We start from the raw sequence: 22555 nt of genomic DNA, 5'->3' as shown, positions 1-22555 counted from the left end.
TATTCAACGTGCTGTCCTCTTTGGCACTGGGCAGGGTAGCTTTGCCCCTCCACGAAGGGGTGGCAAACGGGCTCGCTGGCCCACATCTCTAAGAAGGCAAAACACAAGTACTTTGTACCCACCAAGGGGCACGAGTACCTCTACACCCACCTGGCACCCAACTCCTGGGTGGTTGAGTCATCAACCACAGGGAACGGCAGGGCCAACCAGCCCCTACCCCGAAAAATAAAGATTTGCAGAGGCTGGACTCTTTCGGGAGAAGGCTTTATTCTCCCTCGAGTTTTCAGTTGCGGGTGGCAAACCACTAGGCGCTCCTGGGCAGGTACAAATTCAATTTGTGGGGTTCCATGTCCAAGTTGGAGGATTCCCTCCAGGAGTGCGATAAGAAAGAGTTCAAGGCGCTAATGGAGGAGTATACAGCAGCAGCCAGAGCATCCCTGCAAACATCTTTGAATGTGGCAGACATGGCAGCACAGTCCATGGCCTCAGTGGAGTCCATGAGAAGGGCATCGTGGCTCCTGCTCTCCGGGATGTCCAGTGGAGCGCAGGCTGTCATGCAGGATCTCCCATTTGGTGGCAAAGCTCTGTTTGCAGAGCAAACGGATACAAAACTGCATCGCATGAAGGACCCCCGCACGACCCTCCAGACTCTGGGTCTCTATGTCCTGGCTCCAGCCAAATCTAAGTTTAGGCCACAGCAAGCTTCTTCTCAGGCCACCCAGCCGAAGTACAAGGCCACCTATAACAAGTCAAGGGTCTATAAAAGGCGTGCCCCCCCCCCAGCTCAATGAAGCTTCCCTTCTAAAATTGGTTGTGTGCTTCCCTCCCTGAGTGGTCACGGCTGAAAGGCCAAAGGAGGACTCAGGCCCATCCTGGACCTGCAGGATCTAAACCAGTTCACGGTGAGGCTCAAGTTCCACATAATCTCACTGGCCTCCATCATCTCCTCCCTGGACCCCGGGGACTGGTACTCTGCCCTAGATCTGCAAGACACGTACTTCCACATTCACTTTTCGAGGGCACAGACGCTGCCTCCGTTTCAGAGAATCATAGAATATCAGGGTTGGAAGGGACCTCTGGAGGTCATCTAGTCCAACCCCCTGCTCAAAGCAGGACCAATCCCCAATTTTTTGCCCCAGATCCCTAGATGTCCCCCTCAAGGATTGAACTCACAGCCCTGGGTTTAGCAGGCCAAAGCTCAAACCACTGAGCTGTCCCTCCCCCCAGAATCCTGGTGGGCAGAATCACTACTAGTTTACGTTCCTCCCGTTTGGCCTATCCACTGGCTCCAGGGTATTTACAAAATGTATGTCAGTGGTAGCCGCCTACCTTAGGCGCCGGGGGATCCAGATCTTTCCGTATCTGGATGATTGGTTGGTCAAGGGCAGCTCCCGGTCGCATGTAAGGGATCACGTGACACTCCTACTGTCCACGAGCGTTGCCCTGGGCCTTTGGTAAATGACGCCAAGCCCACATTAGTCCCGGTCAAATGCATAAAGTTTATCGGGGCGCTCCTGGACAACTTGTCAGCCACAGCCTCCCTCCCACCGTACAGGTTCGAGACCCTAAAAGGGCTCAATGACACGGTCACAAGATTCCTGGTGACTACCGCCAGAGCGTGCCTCCAACTTTTTGGTCACATGTCGGCATGCACGTACGTGGTCCGCCATGCAATTCTCCGAATGGGGCCCCTCCAGCTCTGGCTGGCCTCTGAGTTCTCCAAGGCCAGGGACAGGATGGACAAGGTCCTCACCGTGCCTGACTCGGTGATCGCCTCACTGTGGTACTGGTCCACCCCAAGCAACATGCTCCATGAGGTCCTGTTCTGGGACAGGACCCTGTCACTGGAGCTGATGTCCAGTGTGTCGGACCTGGGTTGGGGGGCCTATGTGGGGAACTTTCAGACCCAAGGTCTGTGGTTGGTGCAGGATCTGTCCCTACACATAAACATCAAGGAACTCAGGGCAGTACTCCTGGCGTGCATGGCCTTCTGCTCGCTCCTGCAGGGCAAGGTGATCAGGATCCTCACGGACAACACGGCCTTGATTAACAGGCAAGGCAGGACCCGGTCCTCTGCCGCGAAGCCCTCAGGCTGTTGCATTTCTGTATAGCCCACGACATCTGCCTGAGGGCCTTCCATCCGCCGGGCGCCCGGAACACAGGGGCGGATCGCTTAAGCAGGAACTTCTCCTCCCAGCACGAGTGGTCTCTCCACCCGGAAGTGGCTCACCAGCACCAGGTGAATCTGTTCGTGAAGCAGCAGAACTGGCACTGTCCCCGGTTCTGCTCCGGGGGGGACTGGCACGGGGCACTATCTCCGATGCCTTCCACTTGTCCTGGTCAGGCCAGTTTTCTCTATGCCTTCCCCCCATTCCCACTGATCAGCAGGGTCCTGGAAAAAATAAAGACGGACAAGGCACGGGTCCTCCTGATTGCCCCCGTGTGGCCAGGCTACGTTGGTACAGGACCCTCACGGGCCTGGCGGTTGCTCCGCCGCGGCCGTTGCCGCTCCGCCCAGACCTGCTCTCCCAGGACCGGGGCCGCCTCATGGCGTGGCTACTCAATGGTGAGGTAGAGGGAAAAGGACGTGCTCAGAAAGGGTCCAGCGCGTCCTCCTGAAAAGCAGACGGCCCTCCACACCACGCCTACTTGGCAAAATGGTCACGGTTCTCCAGATGGGCAGCCAAATGGGGTGTCTCTCCAGTGGCCGTCCCGATCCAGCTTATCCTGGACTAGCTTCTCCACCTTTGAACCCAGAACCTGGCGCCCTCGTCAGTCAAGGGGCACCTGGCGGCAATATCAGCCTTCCATCCGCCGGTGCAGGGGCACACGGTATTCCCCCATGCTATGACTGGCCGGTTCCCCAAGGGGTTGGACCGTCTTTCCCATATGCTAGGCCCTGGTCCCGCATTGGGACCTGAACCTGGTGTTGTCCCATCTCAAGGGGCCCCCGTTTGAGCCGCTTGCCGTGTGTTCCTGGTCTCACCTCTCGTGGAAGGTGGCCTTCCTGGTCACTATTACGTCGGCCAGGCGGGTCTCGGAGCTCAGGGCCCTGACATCCCATCCCCTGTGCACGGTTTTTCATAAGGACACAGTTCAGTTCTGCCCACACCCTGCATTCCTTCCTAAGGTGGTCGCCGCCTATCACATGGGTCAGGACATTTTCCTGCTGGTCCTCTGCCCCAAGCCTCACACGTCCAGTGAGAAACACCACCTCCACATGCTCATCGTGTGAAGGGCTCTGGCTTTCTACCTCGAGCGAACTAAGCCATTCAGGAAGTCCTCGCAGCTGTTCGTCGCCTCGGCTGAGCGCATGAGGGGTCTGTCGATCTCCACTCAGCGTCTCTCCATCTGGATCACTTCCTGCATCCGCACCTGTTATGATCTGGTGGGTGTTCCCCCGCCACCGATTATGAAGGTGCACTTGACTCGAGTGTAGGTCTCGTCCGCTGCCTTCTTGGCCCACATCCCCACCCAGGACATTGTAGGGCTGCCATGTGGTCTTCAGTTCACACGTTTACCTTGCACTATGCGATTGTATCCCAAACCAGGGATGACACCGGGTTCGGCAGGGCCGTACTCCGTCCCAGGAATTTGTGAACTCCTCCCACCTCCAAGAGATATAGCTTGGAATCACCTATTGTGGAATACACATGAGCAATCACTCAAAGAAGAGAAGACAGTTACCTTTTCCATAACTGGTGTTCTTCGAGATGTGTTGCTCATGTCTATTCCACATCCCGCACTCCTACCCCTCTGTTGGAGTTGTCTGGCAAGAAGGAACTGAGGGTGGGGGGAGCGCACAGCTCCCCTTATACTGTGCCATGGAGGTGCCACTCCAGAGGTCGCTGGGGCGCTCCCCCTACAGGTACTGCTAGGGGAAAAACTTTCGGCTCCTGTGCATGTGGCGAGAGCGCACACCTATTGTGGAATAGACACGAGCAACACATCTCGAAGAACACCAGTTACGGAAAAGGTAACTGTCTTTTTTGAGTTAATTGTATGAGTTAATTGCGATTAATCTACAGCCCTAATTATTCCTAAAATATAAAAGCCAATATCATCCATTATCTGGGGTGGAGGGGAGCAATGCTAGAAATTGCACAAGCTACTCCAATGGGAATATTTTAGAGAGCAGGAATAATTTTTGAGAGGAGAATGCAAGAAAAGAGGGCACATAAGACAGCTATTTCTGGATCTCTGATTCTGAGCTTTGGTCTTTACTGAACCTGACATGGCCTCAAGTTAGAGAAGCTGTGGGGGCATTCTAATTTATACCAGTTAAGGCTCAGCATAGCAGAGGGATGCCCTTCATAGGACTCCCCCTTAACTGGGGGCATTTGGAGTAAGGAACTAGCTCTGCCAAATTAACTACAATTGACTAGTTATGTCCAAGTCTCTGCCCCGTGCAATTGCTTCAGTGGTGCAAAGGGCCAGACTCTCACTGAGCAGATGGTACTTCAGATTAATTTACCTTTCTACTAATGGGAATATAAGCAATTTTACCACAAGGGAGATAGGGGGTTTATCTTGTACTGTGCCCTCCATTGTGGTACCTTTTATACCTAAAAATGTGTTGTAGCTTTAGGTGTCGTTTATAGAAAAATAGTACTGTATAAGGAATATTTCTGTTTCATCTAAATTCCTGTAGTATGTGACAATTTAAAAAGCATGATGCATGCCACTTGTGGGGGTGGCTTGTTTTTTTGTTTTGTTTTTTTTTTTACACAAAGAGACCATGTTATTGGGTACCCCAGAGTCCTGGGCAGGCTGGATGGGAGGGGTCATGGGGGCATCAATTCCTCTTCTTGCCTTTGCCAATGGCCTTGGCGAGCACTGTCATGGGTGCTGCAGACTGGTAGAGTGTGGCGAAGATCTTATTGATATAGTAGAGGCCAGTCATGGAGAAGATGAAGTGGGTGCTGGGCGAGGAGTTTATGCTGGAAAGTAGTACTATATTTTTGTTTTTCTTCCATTAAAGAGAAAAAATCCTTTTAGAAGACTTGTTGAGATGTCATGAGAACCATCTGTTTAGAGCCCAGTCCACTTTAATCTTCATCCATGCATTTTTTAAAAGCCCTCCCCACATTCACAATTTGGTTACTCATTGCTTGACTATAAAGTCCTCATTTTGTGATGTCACATTCTTCTGCACAGTATTTAGTTATGATGTCACAAAGAGAGTATTCTTATTTAAGGTGGGAATAAGCAGTAGGAGCAGATGAACTCTTTAAAAGCAACTGTTATTTTCATGAAGATATCTCTCATTTAAAAATAAAGTTGTTGAGAAAGAGATGTGGAAATAGGCTGTAAAATATATATATACATATATCTCAAAGTAACATTTTGTTTTTCAGAGTATGTTGTAAATATTTACAAGCCCAAATATTCTGTTCAGATTGTTACACTGGAATGAAAAGGGGCTAGAAATGGATTAGAATAGGACTATTTGGCAAGGGTCCAGATACTGTTAGTAGGTTCAAAGTGACATTTGTCATTTGAAAAATATTTCTAATATTTCCCAGTTTATATATGGCAAAAAGAGCTTCTTATCCAAATTCCCAGCTGAACAGAATGGTTTCAATTTACTTATAAGTTTAATTGCAGCATCATGCCTATGCAAGTAACATTGTAAGCATATCTTTATACCTTCCTACAATATGCGGTTATACTTGTGTGCAGTACAGATGTCTAACCATGCTTTGTCATTGCTTTCCTGATGTGCTCAGTGCTATCTAACCTAAAAATACTTCAGTTAAGTAACAACTCCTCCAGGTATCAACAGGAATTCTGACCTGCCCTGAACTATAAAAGCTTAGTATTCTCATTACATTGGGTGTGATATCAGTTCTGAATAATAATAGTTGCCAACTCTCTTGATCTTTCCACCTCTCCCTAAAGAACCTGGGAACCTCTGTCTCCTTATTTGTCACTAACCTAGATTTTGAGGCTGCTGCTTTTGGTAAAAAAGCTCCAACAATTCAGTTACAAAAAATCTTTATAAATTACAATCAAGATCAGCATGGATCTCAGGGAGGGGGCCGGGGCTATGAATAAATGCTGTGACACAGGAGACTTGCTTTTACAAATCACATCACGTTAGCGCTGTTGCGGTTGTGATGGTGTCACACACCTCCCTTATGTAGCATCTGGTGTGGCATACCTCCCCTGATACAGTGCTGGCAGGGTTGTGGTGATGTGACATACTTACCCTAATGTTGCATATTGCATTTTCACACCAATAGTAGCTGAACATGGAGCAGTATTATAATAAGGCGGGGGTTCCCTTTCTAATTTGTGCTGCTGAATGAAAGTTTCCTTTCCTGACTAGCTCGACTTGCTATGGCACATATCTCTGGTTGCAGTCAGATCACCTTTTGTAGGAGAAGGTTGGACTCAATGTCCTCATTAATCTGTTACCTATGAGAATAACTGGACGGAACACATGAAATAAAAGTGCTAAGCACTACTCTTTCCCATGGCATTGATCTTATAAAACACAAGAAAACAATCTGCTCTTTGTTGTTGAAAGTAATTTCCAGCATACAAGTAAATGTTTGCTCACTAATTGGCTATAAATGCTTAGAATTCTGCTACTCTTTAATTCCCTTATTGTAAGGTATAAGGGATTAAGGCATAATACTTACATTTTGTAGGATTAAGGTATTATACTTACATCAAATACTGTGCATCTATAATCTGGTTGCTAAAGTATATCAAAAATTAAAATAGGCTCTTTCTCTTCTTTTCTGTATTTTTCTCATTACAATTACAGTATAATGTACTTGCATCCTTAAACCAACTCAGCCTAATTAAGGGAATACACCGTACATGCATATAACTTTCATTCAGTTTCTGTACATTAAATAGGAAAGAGCTAGACCATACCCTGAATTAGGAGAGGAGCAGTCACATACAGGCTTATTTTGGAATAAGTACAACTATGGGAGGAAACCAGATAACACCCAGAATGTGAGTGCAGTAATTAAAAGATAATTTACATTAAATGTTGTTCTGTTCAATGATATTTAATGTGACATTGTTCCTGGGTTGAAGAAGTAATTAATATTGCCATTACCAAAAAATATGTGCCAACTGATGTAATAACTATAACTGATAGTCTATATCCCAGAAAATTCCCTTCTGTTTCCTGTAGATTGCTATAATAGCATCTCTTTGCAGAGAAATTGCAGTCTAGCAATGACGTTAGTGTCATGCAAGATCTTATTGGTAACATTTTAGCAACATCTACATAAAGAAAGGAAATTGTATCTTTCATCCTGTTTTTAAAGTGTAACTATAGTGAGTTTAGTAGCTGAATTGAAAGAAAAGGGCAAGAATGCATTTCAATTCAAAAGTAGGAGGCCATTTTAAAATTGGGACAGATGTAAAACTGGCCCAGATTCTGATCTCACTTAGACCCCATTTTATACTGGTGAATTGAATGGAGTTACTCTTAATTGTCACAGTTGTGAGAGGAGAATTAGACAAGAGCATATACCATATTAAATGGGGCTATTGCAATTTAGGGTTCCATTGAAAAAATGCCTTTTAAAAGGGAGAATTAACTGTGAAAAGTGCCAGATTAGCAGCCCTAGAAACAAAAGTTATCTGTTTATCCACAGAATGTTTAAGGCACAGACAGTATCAGTACGCGTTTCCCCTCACTGTCCTGCTAATGTGCCTCACCACCAACCTTGAAGGGACAATTTAGGGGTGAGAGGAAATTCATTCTCCATTCCCATTAAGTCCTGGCCCTTCTGCTAAAACTGCCAGTCAGGTGCCTGTAGGGTTGGTTTATTTGTGATGTGAACTAAGAAATGGACTAATAGACCAAGTTTTTTCCATATAGATAGGACCTACCAAATTCACGGCCATGAAAAATGTGTCATGGCCCATGAAGTCTCTTCTCCAGATTTCACTGGGGAGACCAGCAGTTCTCAAATTGGGGATCCTGACGGAAAAGGGAGTTGTGGCGGGGCGGGAGAGTCTCAAGGTTATTTTAGGGGGGTAGAAGCATTTCTACTCTTACTTCTGCATTGCCTTTAGAGCAGAGTGGCTGGAGAGCGGTGGCTGTTGGCTGGGCATCCAGCTTTGAAGGCAGTGACCAGCAGCAGCGCAGAAGTAACGGTGGCAATACCATACCATGCCACCCTTACTTCTGTGCTGCTGCCTGCAAAGCTGGGCAGCTGGAGAGTGGAGGCTGCTAACTGAGGGCCCAGCTCTGCAGGTAGCAGTGGAGAAGTAAGGGTGGCAATACCATACCATGCCATCCTTACTTCTCTGCTGCTGCTGGGAGCGACTCTGCCTTCAGAGTTGGTCTCCTGGCCAGCAGCCACTGCTCTCCAGCTGCCCACCTCTGAAGGAAGCACTGCCACCAGCAGCAGCTTAGAAGTAAGGGTAGCAGTACCGCAACCCCAACAATAACCTTGAACCCCCACACCCCCCCACAACTCCTTTTTGGGTCAGGACCCCTACAATTACAATACTATGAAATTTCAGCTTTAAATAGCCTAAATCATTAAATTTATGATTTTTAACTCCTATGACCATGAAATTGCCCAAAATGGACTGTGAATTTGGTAGGGCCCTAGGCATAGGCTGCCAAATGAAACAGCTAGGTGGCACTGAGTTTCAGTCACTGCCAGACTAGACTAGACTCAAATGTAGTGAGCAGAGGTGAAAAATTCTTATAAGTAATTCATTACCAGTCTCCTGAACCATCTGTATTTATACAAAGGTTGTTGCCTTAAATTTCACTAAGCATAAAACTGAATTGGTTCATCTACAAAACATCCTCTTTTCTTCAGACTCCTGCTTAAAACTCAGCTCTTTGAACATTTCTTTTACTCTTTAGTAATTCCCACAGCTCCTCTTGAACTTTAACTCTTTGTCCTATGTTTCGGTTTGGTTTGGATGTGTTTCGATTCTGTTCTTTAAGACTGTCGTCATCTTTTTAATTGCCATGTAAATTTACTGTATTGTGCACTAGTTTAATGACTTGAGTCCGAGTATATACTTTGCTTGTAAAATAATAACATTTTAGACTCACTTTAAATGTTTGGATCTTTTGTGCCCATTTTGATTGACTTTATTTTGGAACAAAAATTGTTAAAATAAGTATGGCTTAAATTTTCAGTTACCTTTTATTTAGTGTAGTTGTTTAACTGAATAATTGGCCATGTTTAATACTAAACTTTGATTATCACTATTTGCATTTTTTTGCAACAACATGTGAGGAGGTACAGTATAAAAAATCTATCTCAACAGTCAGTGTTTGATTTTATATTTTAAATGACTTATACTTTAAATATTGTGTTACAGTGATTCGGGACGTGGGAGCAGTCTGTTAGACAGAGCCATTGCTGACAGACGACAGCTCAATACGATTACCTTACCTGACTTCAGTGACCCTGAAACAGGTGAGAATTAACATCTCGAACAATAAAGTAGCAAAGATAATGTGTGGCTCAGTATCATCAGTCAAATCTTACAGGATAAAAAGACCAAAGCAATCGGTGTAAGTTGTGATTATTTTTTCACTATATATCTTCAGTCTTGTAAAGTAAAAAAAAAATTAAATAAATTGCAGTATCAAGTTTGTTTGAGGAGATGCTTGCAGCATAAACTTTACTTTTTATTAATTAATTTATTTTTGTTTTTAAAAGTGCCCATTGCCCAGGCCCGTCAGTATATTTGTATTAATAAAATATATATAAACATTTTAGGAAGTGTTACTATACTTATTGTTAAATATTTAACAATGGTTAAAGTTGGCATGTTGATCTTTTCTATGCTAGCTAGGTCTGATACATTACCCATTCCCTTGGTATCTGAACATTTCTGAGTAAATTTTTTCTTTGTATTATTTAATAAGCAAATTAGAAATAGATATAGAACTCCCTCCCACCCCTTCAAAAAAAATTAAGATTTTTATTTAGCTATTTTTTGGCACTGTATATTTGAAAACAGATTTCATTTTGGTGGCGGGTTCACAACAGAGGCTAATAGCTTTTGACACTTTAAGAGAAATAAATATTTTACAAGTCAGATAATTAACTTCTCATTAAACACAGTGCAAAATAAAATGCTGCATAAATGCAGGAGGTTAACTTTACAATGTCATTACATGTCAGTAAATATTTTAAACTGTAATTAGTCTATTATCTTATATTCACCCATCATAACTTGAATAAATAGACCTAAAAGACTGTGTAAACCAGAAACTCACAGCCGAAATGAGTGAATAAACGTACAGTTTTAAGAGAAACTCTCAGAAAGGGAAACAATTGACATTTGGTGATTTTAGTTTCACTAACTTTACATGAAAGGACACCATATTAAGCTTTCCTAATCTATCCTATTGTATCACAAGTAGTAAGAGATTTTCCTTAGCTGTTTGTTTCCTTGTTTTTGTGGTTTTATGTCAAAACTAGAACATGCTTTTCTTGTTGTCTTTGAGACATGAATTCTTGTTTATTTGGGCTTCAATATAAAATGCTTTTGGAAGGGTTTACCAGCCTGAGATGTCTTTATGGCAGTTTGACAGCTGTAAATTAGAACTCATCAACCTGTGAGTAGTTGAAATATAAAGTAACAGAATTATTCAATAGTAAAAAATTGTACTTGATTTATTTCTGAAACCATGAAGTTGGACCAGATGTGCGCACTCACATGCACAAAGAGGTGCCATTATAGTAGGTATTCCGTTATAAATGTCTTATTTTCGAGAATTATAAAGGCTTGATGTAGTGTGTACCATACAATAGCAAGAAGTCTGTTAGTCGTACAGTGGGATTTTTTTGCTTTCACATTCTTATGTGCACTTGCAATTTAAAAAAGCATTTTAATTAAAAATATGAAATTTTGGCTTGTGATCATTCCACATTGTAGGCTAGCTCACTGCGTTTGTTTTACCAAGGAAATACAAGAAATGAGGTATGAAATTTTAAAATCTAGCTACTTACGCATGCAAAGAAACATTTGTTTTTCAAGTGAGTACCAAGATTCTTTATAGAGCCTTCGGACACCCTGATTTTACCTTTCCAGTTATTCAGACCATGAACAGTAATCGTTGCCTTTATAGACTGAATTCTCTTCATAAACCTTCATCACTCACCGTTAATCAGCCAGATGAGTTGCTGTTAATTAGAGATGTGCCTGGATCAAAACTTGTAATCTAAAATCTCATTAACTTTTTGGGAAGTTTGCATCCAGGTCTGAACTTTATTACTGGGGCCTGTCTCAAGCATGGAAATGTAGGGGCTGGAAGGGACTTTGCAGAGGCAGGCCCAAGCTTACCTAAACCATCTCTGACAGATGTTTGTCTAACCTGTTCTTCAAACTATCTTCAGCCAAAACTGGAAAACAGGATCTCAACAAACTTGAACTTTTGGACGTTCAGATTTGTCTTATTCTGAATTGTGAACTGCCTGTACCTGGGCAGGGAGGAGCTGGGGGTTAGTAGAAAGAGAGGAAAGTTTGTAGTAGAAAGAGGTCTGCAGGGAGAATGGTTGAAACTCTGCAGTCACTTTCTGGGATCACAGTGTGGAAAGAGCCCTCAGATGTATTCAGTTGAGGACCAAGAGAGGATTGAAAGGAGAAGCCCAAGGAGGGAAGAAGGGGGTTTGTTTATACTTTGACTCTAAGATTTATTGGGGGATTCCAGGGGAGAGCCCTGGAGGTGCTAGCCCTGCGAGAAGGCTGTGGGAGAGGTCTGCTTACAGTGTGGGTAGGAAGAAGTCCAGGGAGGTGACAGTAAGTAGTTTGAGGGATTGAAACTTGACTGCCTATCTTAGGATCCCTGGACTGGAACCCTGGGTATGTGTTCCTCTATTAACCCCACTGGTAAGGTGGTATAAAACCTGTGAGAAGGGGGATTGATGACTGGAAGTTTGAATAAAGGGCATATGAACCATGGGGCCCAGAATCAAGGGTGACAGATTGAACAGAGGGATTGGAAACTTGTTGTTCGTTGGACTTTTTGTTACCGCAGAAGGGGTTGGACTAAAATATGACCTGGCTGGAGGTCCAAATCAGAAGAAGAGTCAGACCATACAGCGTCAGAGTGATCTGTCAGCAGGGGGTACTAAATGAGAGCTTACTACACCATGCCCAGCCCCAAGGGGACTTGTCAGCAGAGTCTCTGTTCTTCTACAGTCCTCCTTTTTGCTGCTTTATGAAGTATAAAGAGTGACTGAAAAGTGACTTTTGAAAGGGTTTTTGTTCTTGTTAATGATAAACAATAAAATTAATATTGTAGCATCATCCAAAGGCTCCAATAAGTATTTAGGGTTTATTGTGCTGCGTGCTGTACTTGCACACAGGTGGGGACAATCCTTTTCCCAAAGAGCGTACAGTCTCACTTAGAAATTCAGGTTTTCTACTACCCTCTTTATCTGGAACACTGTGTAGATGAATGGGGAAGTAGAAGGATTATGACTCTACAAGTACCAAGGAAGTGAAACTTAGTATGTTGATTAGGGGGAGGGTGTTTTAGATAGGTATCTTAAAACTCCTTGATTTTTACTTTTGATAACATCTGTTTAACTCAAATGTCAGGAACCATTTGGAAGAAAAGGTCTTAGATAATAACAGTGCAGGGGTATTGAATCTTTATGCGCTGAGAGAGCTCCCACTACAGTTCAGTGGGTCTTCCAAAAATATAGAAGAACAGACCTGACGTTTCTGATAGTTTTAAGGTAAAAATGAGCAGGAAAAAATACCTTAATGAGGACGACATTTGGTCCTCTTTTATATATCCGAAAGAAACAGAAAAGGAGGGGAGGGAGTTGAATTCAGCTCATTTTTTTTTCCTTTATAAGACAACTTTTAAGTCATGAGTCCCTTATCCATACAGCTGAGCAGCATATTCAGCCTCTACTGCCCTATGGAACAAGAGACTGGAGCTAATAATCACACCAGAGGCCTTGTCTATCTACACAAAACTTGTACCGGTTTAGCTAAGGTTGTTTTTAAACTAAATGCTAAACTGGTGCAAAATCCTGTGTAGATACTCTTATTTCCAGATAAGCGTTTCATGCGTCAATTTAACGTAAGTCAGTTCCTTAGCAACTTAAACTAAACTGAAATAAGCCACTCTTAAAATAAGTGTTTAAACAGGGATTTGCATCGGTTTAAGTTACACCTGTGCAATTTTCTAGTATAGACAAGCCCCAATATTTTCTGTTCACAAGACTAGAATGTTAGTGCTAATCTTCTGGTCAAATGTCATGTCAGCCCACCTAAAATCCTTCTGCACTTTCAAATAGATACCATATCTTCGGTTCATCGATCAGTTCATAACTCTGGTGTTTGTAACTCTGAGGTTCTACTGTACTTGTTTTATTATGTGGTAGTTTTAGCTCACTTATTTTTGGACTAACATAATAGAAAATAAAATTGGTAGCTGGTTTTAAACCAGGTTGTCTAGAACTTTGTTTTTCCTCAAATAAAATGAGTTTAGAACATATTAAAGAAAATTTGCTTTCCAAATTAATTGATTTTGATTAAATCTAGTTTTCTGGTTTTCTTGTACATAAAGACACTTGTCTTTGAATATCATGCAAGATAATGGACTTTATAAAGTTCTTTAAAGAAAAACTAATACTTGTTTTCCGCAGAAACCATCTTCATACTATGAGTAGTGAAATAAATGCTTTGCATTATATCATTTTCTTTTTGGAATTCATGAGTCCATTGAAACCCCGTTTTTGGATCTTTTGTCTTGTATCAATTTTTTCTTTCATGTTTTTAGCATCCGATACTTCCTCCTCATCTCCTCTCTCAAGAACAGACTCTCCTCTTCACCTGTTTGTATCTTCTCATCCTCCTCACCCTCATCCCAAATATGATACCTTTGTCTGGCCCCATGCAGCCTATCCATGTTCCTGGGCCCCATGCACCTCCTCTCTGTAAACTGGTTATCTCTTCCTGATAGGCGTGTTAATTTGCTCTTTGTTTTTTTCTGATAATCTCCATAACTAATAAACAGTGTTTCCATTGAAAGGATTTTAAACTTCAAAACATTAGGGGAAACTGGATCCTGCCTGGTCAGATGCTCTTGGTTAACTAGTGGGGGGATATTAAAAATACAAACATTAGTAGTATATGAGGAGATTTTAATAGGTAATGTTGGAGTGCCTAAAGATGTACAGTTTTGAATAGATTAGTATCTCAAACTCCTGGATGTGGCACAATGTAATAGATGGGAGGAGAAAGGGATTATCAATCAGTATTGCTTTCGAGTACCTGTTATATGCATTGCAATAAAGCATATCTGGTGTTGAACCTGGAATAGTCAGTTCAGTTACTGGTACCCTTTGTCTCATAGGAATATAACCATCTACAAGGTTTCTCTTTCTCATCCAAAAGTTGTAATAATTTATTTTGCGTTGTTGGGTCCTTCATTAACAACTATAATAACTATAATTTATAACAACTATCTTTTCTTGAAATCTTGCACCAAGGCAGCAAATGCATCAAATAATTTGTGTTTATTTTGCATATTGCAAAGGCCTGTTTTTGATTTGTCTTACTGAATTGTAATCAGTTAAGTTCTGCTAGTGTAAACCCATTGTAGGCCTGATTCTCCTCTCACTTAAAAACTCTACAAAACATATCAAAATAAATCTGATGTTGGTGTGGTAACCTCTTGCTTAAAATAGCTTTCTAAACATTTTTCTCAGTTTATATTTGTTCTCCTTCCACTAGATTGCTTACTATTAATATTACTGACCTTCACTGTTAGCCTTAGGTGTAGGTATCCAATGCACCGCTACAGACTAGGGACCGAATGGTTCGGCAGCAGTTCTGCAGAAAAGGACCTAGGGGTTACAGTGGACGAGAAGCTGGATATTAGTCAACAGTGTGCCCCTGTTGCCAAGAAGGCCAATGGCATTTTGGGATGTATAAGTAGGGACATTGCCAGCAGATGGAGGGACGTGATCGTTCCTCTCTATTTGACACTGGTGAGGCCTCATCTGGAGTACTGTGTCCAGTTTTGGGACCCACAGTACAAGAAGGATGTGGAAAAATTGGAAAGAGTCCAGCGGAAGGCAACAAAAATGAATAGGGGACTGGAACACATGACTTATGAGGAGAGGCTGAGGGAACTGGGGATGTTTAGTCTGCGGAAGAGAAGAATGAGGGGGGATTTGGTAGCTGCTTTCAACTACCTGAAAGGGGGTTCCAAAGAGGATGGCTCTAGACTGTTCTCAGTGGTAGCAGATGACAGAACAAGGAGAACAAGTTGCGGTGGGGGACGTCTAGGTTGGATATTAGGAAAAACTTTTTCACTAGGAGAGTGGTGAAACACTGGAATGGAGATGGTGGAATCTCTTTCCTTAGAAGTTTTTAAGGTCAGGCTTGACAAAGCCCTGGCTGGGATGATTTAGCTGAGGATCGGTCCTGCTTTGAGCAGGGGGTTGGAGTAGATGATCTCCTGAGGTCCCTTCCAACCCTGATAGTCTATGATTCTATGATACTCTTTGGTTTCACTGCTGCACCATAATAATCCAGTGTTCTGAAGTTTAGTTTAGGTATTGGTCGGTGACCACCCTCCTTGATATTTTAAATGTTGAAATATATGGATGCATGAATGTTTCTTTAAACTTCAGGGTACTTAGATAGAAAGGTTTGAGAAGTTGAAGGCTGTGTTCTATCTTGTAGCACTTTAATACATGATTAATTAGGAAAGTGTTGTAGGTTTTGCACTGTGCTTCCATGGGGCATGCTGCCATAAGATGGTACATCCCATGCAGCATTAGATTGTTTGTTCTTTGTGGAACAGTAAGTCACTAGGAGTTCCACTGAGATGCTTGACGTATTAATGAGAAAATGCAGACGTGCAAATACAGACTATGTGGTATAAAGTCTGACTTTTTCATTTCCAATAAAAGCTACAGTATTAATGAGGAAAAGAGCTTTCTAGATTGCATGATGAGGTGTAGAGAAGTTTACATGATGATGTGTACAGCATAAAAGCAGAATGTCAGATTCTTATCTAGAGTGTAAACAATAGGTGAGATTCAAAGCTTTGGGTATTTTTCCCCTTTATGCTATATGAATAAAAATTTAGTCCAGATCCTTGTAGCTTCTTGGTATAAATTTCAGAGCTGAAGATCGTGGGTTGCTTATTTTATTCAACTATATATCTTCCTGTAATAGAAACAAAACACACATCACAAATGTTGAGTTCACCATCCTGTACTGGTGAAAACCAAAATGATTTCAGAAGTTGTAACAATCCCTCTCTTTCAGAACCTTTACTGAAAGCTGAAAACAATAAACCTGATTTTCAGTTTGAAGATTATCAGAAGTCTTTTTGTTTTCTTGGAGTATTTAGTTTTTATATTTTGTCTTTTTTTAATTAAGATTTTAATTTGTGATTTGATCTGTTGTTCAAAGGTAACCCACCAGATGTTTACTTTCATGGTTTTTACTCCCTTTTTTCAGTTTGTAAGTAGTATTCACTATACAGGTCTACTTTTAATTTCTAAATTACTTAAAAATCACACATTTCTCCACCACAGAATGTAAATATTGTTTATCAGTAGTGGAAGTTTGATATAGTGTGTAAAGTGTAGCTGATGCTGTTTACCCATTCAATCACTCTAAGGACTGTAATCTTACAAAATTTGAATGCACTCAACCAACACTTACATTTAATTATTAAAGAGGCAGTATTCATTTCTGGAGGGCTGCAAATAAAGGTATTTCAGGAAGGTCTTATATAGAATAATGGTCAGTCACCGGTAATTTTTATTGTTAAAGTTCTTAAGCCACCACTGTTAGTAAGCATTACAGTGGTCTAATATGTAATGTTACTACTGTTAATTTGATTTCTAGTGCAATTCACAGTGGGCTATTGCTTTCTTCGCGGAGAGGTGTTCCACTGCCTGGAATAGTGATTGTCAGAGGAGAGCTAAAGACCTCAATAAATAGAATAAAATAAAGAGCATAGATCAGTAAATATACATTTAAAGTTAGACAAATAAATTATCCAAGATACAAACACATTTTCTGCAACCTTGAGATTGCTACCATCAGATATATTTTAAGATTATTTTATTTTTAGACTATAGAAAATTGTGTTTTCATTACCCTTTTCACTTTGAAATAGATTTCTCCGAAGTAATGGAGATATTTTTTTAACTAAGGGGCGAAGTAAAGGAGAATTTGGAAGAGCTATACATATTTCGCTGCAAGTATGGTGTCTGTTCTCTCTAAGCTTGAAAGCTTGTGTCTCTCACCAAAAGAGGTTGGTCCATTAAAAAATATTACCTCACCCACCTTGTCTCAGGGCAGATAATGTTATTCACGGAACTAAAGGAGAGGGTACGCTAAATGTTCTTCTGCCCAAACCGATAATTAATATTGCAGCTTCAGTGTGAGGAAAAGTGTCTCAGGTGCCTTGTGAATATTCAGTAGGAAGAATGTAAATTTCAGTTAAAACATCTGCTTTATGTAGCCCCGCAGAAGGTGCTGTGTCTTTAAACAAAATGTGTTTGCTTGCATTAGCACACAATCCAGTGCATGTTACACCATTAGTATTTTTAAATGCTTTAATGCCTGCTTTTTGTGCATATGAAATTGGAAGTGTTCTTCATCCTGTCTGAGTGATTCTGTTGAATTCAGATTTTTCTTGCTTTGAATAAGACATTGTTCCATTAAATTTGATTTATAAAGCAACTTTCCTCTTCTACGGTGAAAGCAACGCTATATGACAGACTCTCATTAAGTCAAGTATTTAATATTGAAATTTATTTAGAAATTACCAAGAAAATTACTAGAAAAGCCATGGATTTTATCATAATTTTCTTTTACATAGGGATGCTTATGAACATCTAGGCTTCAGGACAAGATGGAATTTTAGAAAGATAATCTAAAAGAAAATTTTAGAGATAATCTGTAAATTTTGGGCATTGCTATATTTGCTGAAATCGGGCAATAAGCAAATCTTTGAGCTGGAAAGGACTTCTCAGAGCAAATGCCAGTAAAAATGCTAACGGTTCAGTAATCACTTGGTCACAGTCTCAGGCTTGCTTGGTAATTTGTTCGCATTGTGGCAGATGAAGTCTCCAAATGAATTAAGAGTTTATTGATTAAAACATTCAAACAAGCACAGGCTGATCGCAAGCTAATAAAATGTTAGTTTAGTGACAAAAATTCTCTATTCATAAATCCTGAATAGCGATTGTGAAAGGTAACTTGAAAGTAAAGCAAAATATTTCTCAACAAAAATGTGCCATGAAATAAAAAGTTAGACAGCAAATCGCTCCCATTTTACTGTGTGTGAGGTAATTACTATTTCCAGATGTTATTCAGGTGGTAACTAAATATGTGAGTTCTTGAACTTCCAAAAACTTTCCGCCATTGAGACAATTTTAGTATCAAAGATAAACCCGAGTAAAAGTAAAACCAAACAAGCCAAAGGTGATAGCAGAGAACCATTATGCTGATGTATTATAACTAGTTTTCTTTCCTAGACCTCTCATGCCTTTTTCAGACATTTGATTTCAAAACAATCTTCAGTTTCTTTTTTAAGAGAACAAAACACTTCTTCAGTTCTTCACAACGTTCATGCTTAAATCCTGATTTTAGCAGTTGTCCAACAACTTCTCTGCATGGGTTATGTTTTCTGATGAAGAGATAATGAAGTGTTTTACAGCATATTCCTCTGGACTCAAGTTGGCCTTTACAATGAATTCTGATGGGCTGGGTAGGGATTAAAGGATACAGAATATATATATTCCCGGTCGAAGCAATGAGAGCAAAACTGCCATAGCACCTTTAGGAGATGGAAGGGAAATAAAAATTGAAATGCAGCAACAAAACCTTCCTGGAGAGAGGTAAGCAAAGGAATGTGATTGGCTGAGGGTCTATAACCATACCAACAAAACTAGGAGAGGTCTGTGTGATGCTGGGGAAAGAGCAGAGTGAGTGTGCGGTAGAGTGGAACAGGAAGGCAGAATGTAGGCAGTTAGCACCATAGCAAGTGTGAGATATAGAGCAAGAAATCTGCATTTTAAATAAGAAAACTTATGAAGAAACTAGAAGAAAGTCAGAGTGAACTTTGGACACTCAAAACTGCTTTTAAGAGAACTGCTCCCAGTTGTCCACAGAACAGGTGTTAAGAGAAACTGTGTTCCATGCATTTCCACTGGAAGAGCCATGAATGAGCCAAATGCTGATTAATTGTGGTGATACCAGAGAAGCGTGAGGTATTGTGGGATTAGATTTCCGGGGATGATAGTGACGCATGGTCAAGATACTTGATTTGATGACTTAAAAGACTATGTGACTGTAAAAAGGCATAGCCCAGGCATGATGAAGCTCCAGTGGTAGTGATGACTAGAGACCCACAAAAAACAGGGACTGCCAGAGGCTGCATTAGAGGCTATCCCATCCTTTGGAGAAGGGCTCTGACAAACTACTTGGAGTCAACTATGACACAGATGTTCAGATAAGGAGACCATAGGAAAAAAGCAAAAATAGTGTAATTCTGATCTGTTATTTTGCATAAATAGTGCCCAACCCAGACTATATACTTGTGACTTATTTTTCTTTGCTTTTCAAAGCAGTTAACTTCCAACTCTCCTGCACTACGTTGAGATTACCTAAAACTCCTCAGGTTGAAGCAAAGAGCAGTGAAAGAACAGAAGCTGTGATTTTTAAATGGACCTTAGGGAGATAGGCACACAAATATCATTGAGTCTCCTTCTTTAAACTTTCAAATTCAAAGAAACTACTGTTGAAGACAATGTGGACTATTTTGGAAAGTTTGGTCACAGGGTTTTATTAGCAGAGGATAGTGAGGGAGTTTTGAAGTTGATTTATTTGAAAGGTTATTAATGTTAAGAGATTGGAATTGCAATCACCATTTCTGAAATAATCTGAGTTTATGTGAAATTCTGTGTCCATCATTTGATTGTAAATGTTTAGTCCATGATTAATTTAAAAATTCTTGTGAGCCAGATGTATTAATCTAGTGAAAATTAGGAGATAAACATTTTCTATTTATTTAATGGGATAAGGAAGCATGCATTTGAAACGGTTGTATATTTTATTTAGAGAATACTACTAAGAAATAAAATTTTAAGTGATACGTATTATAAACTTATACATATTTACATAGAACTGCAAAAATTGTGGAATTGATCCTTTCTGAAAAGATTTGAAAAATGAAAAAGTTAAGAGGGCACTCTTCAGCTTCAAATAACAAGTGTGAAGTAGGAATCAGTTGTCAGGTGGCTAGTTATGATTCATATTTCACAAGTCGGGAAGGTTTTGGAACAAACTAATCAATTAAACAGTAATTCACCAGAACCAGATAGTATTCACCCTAGAGTTCTGAAGAAACTCAAATATGAAATTCGCAAAAAAGAAAAGGAGTACTTGTGGCACCTTAGAGACTAACAAATTTATTTGAGCATAAGCTTTTGTGAGCTACAGCTCACTTCATCGGATGCATTTTCCAATGAGTGCATCCGATGAAGTGAGCTGTAGCTCACGAAAGCTTATGCTCAAATAAATTTGTTAGTCTCTAAGGTGCCACAAGTACTCCTTTTCTTTTTGCGAATACAGACTAACACGGCTGCTACTCTGAAACCTGTCAAATATGAAATTGTAGTTGATAGGTAACCTATCACTTAAATTAGACTTTGTACCAAATGACTGGAGGATAGCTAATGTAACACCGATTTTAAAAAAAGACTTGATAGGTGATCCTGACAATTACAGGCCAATATACCTAACTTCAGTACCAGTCAAATTGATTGAATCTGTAGTAAAGAACAGAATTATCAGACACATAGATGAACATGATATCTTGGGGAAGAGTCAACATGGCTTTTGTAAAGGGAAATCATGCCTCACTAATGCTTTAGAATTTTCTGAGGGTGTCAACAAGCATGTGGACAAAGGTGATCCAATTGATATAGTGTATACGGTCTTTCAAAAAGCCTTTGACAAGGTCCCTCCTCAAAGGCTCTTAAGCAAAGTAAGCAGTCACGGGATAAGAGGGAAGGTCCTCTCATGGACTGGTAACTGGTTAAAAGATAGGAAACAAAGGTCAGTTTTCACAATGAAAAGAGGTAAATAGCTGGATCCCCCAGGACCTGTAGTGGTACTTGTGCTGTTGAACATATTCATAAATGATCTGGAAGTGTGTGAACAGTAAGGTGTCAGAGTTTGTGGATGATACTAAATTATTCAAAATAGTTAAGTCCAAAGCTGACTGTGAAGAGTTACAAAGGGATCTCTCAAAACTGGGTGACTGGGCAACAAAATGGGAAATGAAATTAAATGTTATTAAATGCAAAGTAATGCACACTGAAAAACATAATCCCAAATATCTGTGCAAATCGATGGGTTCTGAATAAGCTATTACCACTCAAAAAAGAGCTCTTGAAGTCGTCATGGATAGTTCTTTGAAAACATCTGCTCAGTGTGCAGTGGCAGTCAAAAAACCTAACAAAATGTTAGACACCATTAACAAAGGAATAAATAATAAGACAAAAAATATCATGATGTCACTATATAAATCCCTGGTATTTGCACACCTGGAAAACTGTGTGTAGTTCTGGTCACCCCATCTCAAAAAAAGATACATTAGAATTGGAAAAGATACAGAGAAATGCAACAGAGAGATTAGGGGTATAGAACAGCTTCCGTACAAGGAGAGATTAAACTGGGACTGTTCGGTTTAGAAAAGGTAAGAGGGGATATGATAGAGGTCTATAAAATTGTGAATAGTGTGAAAAAAGTGAATAAGGAAATGTTATTTACCCCTTCACGTAACACAAGAACCAGGGATCACCCAATGAAACTAACAGGCAGCAGTATTAAAATAAATGTGAGAAAGTACTTCTTCACATAACACAGTCAACCGTGGAACTCCTTGTCAGAGGATGTTATGAAGGCCAAAACTATAACTGGATTCAGAAAAGAATTAGATAAGTTTGTGAAGGATAGGTCCATCGATCGCTGTTAGTCAAGCTGGTCAGAGTTTCCTAAATGCTGTGGGTGTCCTAAATGTCTGACTACTAGAAGCTGGGACTGGACAACAGGGATGGATCACTCGGTAAATTGCCCTGTTCTTTTCATTCCCTTTGAAGCATCTGGCATTGGCTTCTGTTGGAAGACAGGATACTGGGCTAGATGGATCACTGGTCTGACCCATCCTGGCCATTCTTATGTTCTTAAATAAGCTATTATAACTTTGGTATAGTTGCTTATTATCCTATAGAATTATCTTCTGCTCAGATAAGTTTTACCACCAAGTTACTGTTGCACTGTATGTAGATTTATTCACTTACAGAATTACTGTAGTAAACCATTTACATTCCATTGTTTTTATGACTTTAGACCTGGATACTAGGAATGTGCAATCTGAATAATATATTTCCTAAATGGAACAAATGTTGGCCTGTTTAGAAGGTACCAAAACATTTGTTTGCATAGTGGAAAAACTTTACTTCTGTTAAGATTACATGGTTCCCACTATACAACCAGCCTCCTGCTAGGGAACTCCTCCCTGCTGAAGCTTTGTATT

The 22555-nt window shown here is 40.8% G+C and overlaps 1 protein-coding gene across 4 annotated transcripts in view; it reads left to right on the top strand.

Annotated features, from left to right (window-relative positions):
- Window positions 1-22555, top strand: part of TTC7B (tetratricopeptide repeat domain 7B) — a 314696-nt gene that overhangs the window by 214137 nt on the left and 78004 nt on the right. For all 4 annotated transcript variants that reach the window (XM_084630296.1, XM_084630295.1, XM_084630298.1 and 1 more), the window contains one exon: window positions 9325-9422. In XM_084630296.1, coding sequence (XP_084486422.1) covers window positions 9325-9422 — 98 coding nt within the window. The remainder of the gene's footprint in view (window positions 1-9324; window positions 9423-22555) is intronic.

This window comes from Lepidochelys olivacea, assembly GCF_965140295.1.
Source record: "Lepidochelys olivacea isolate rLepOli2 genome assembly, chromosome: 6".
Lineage (NCBI taxonomy): Eukaryota > Metazoa > Chordata > Testudines > Cheloniidae > Lepidochelys > Lepidochelys olivacea.
This window is presented reverse-complemented; position numbering and strand designations above follow the sequence as displayed.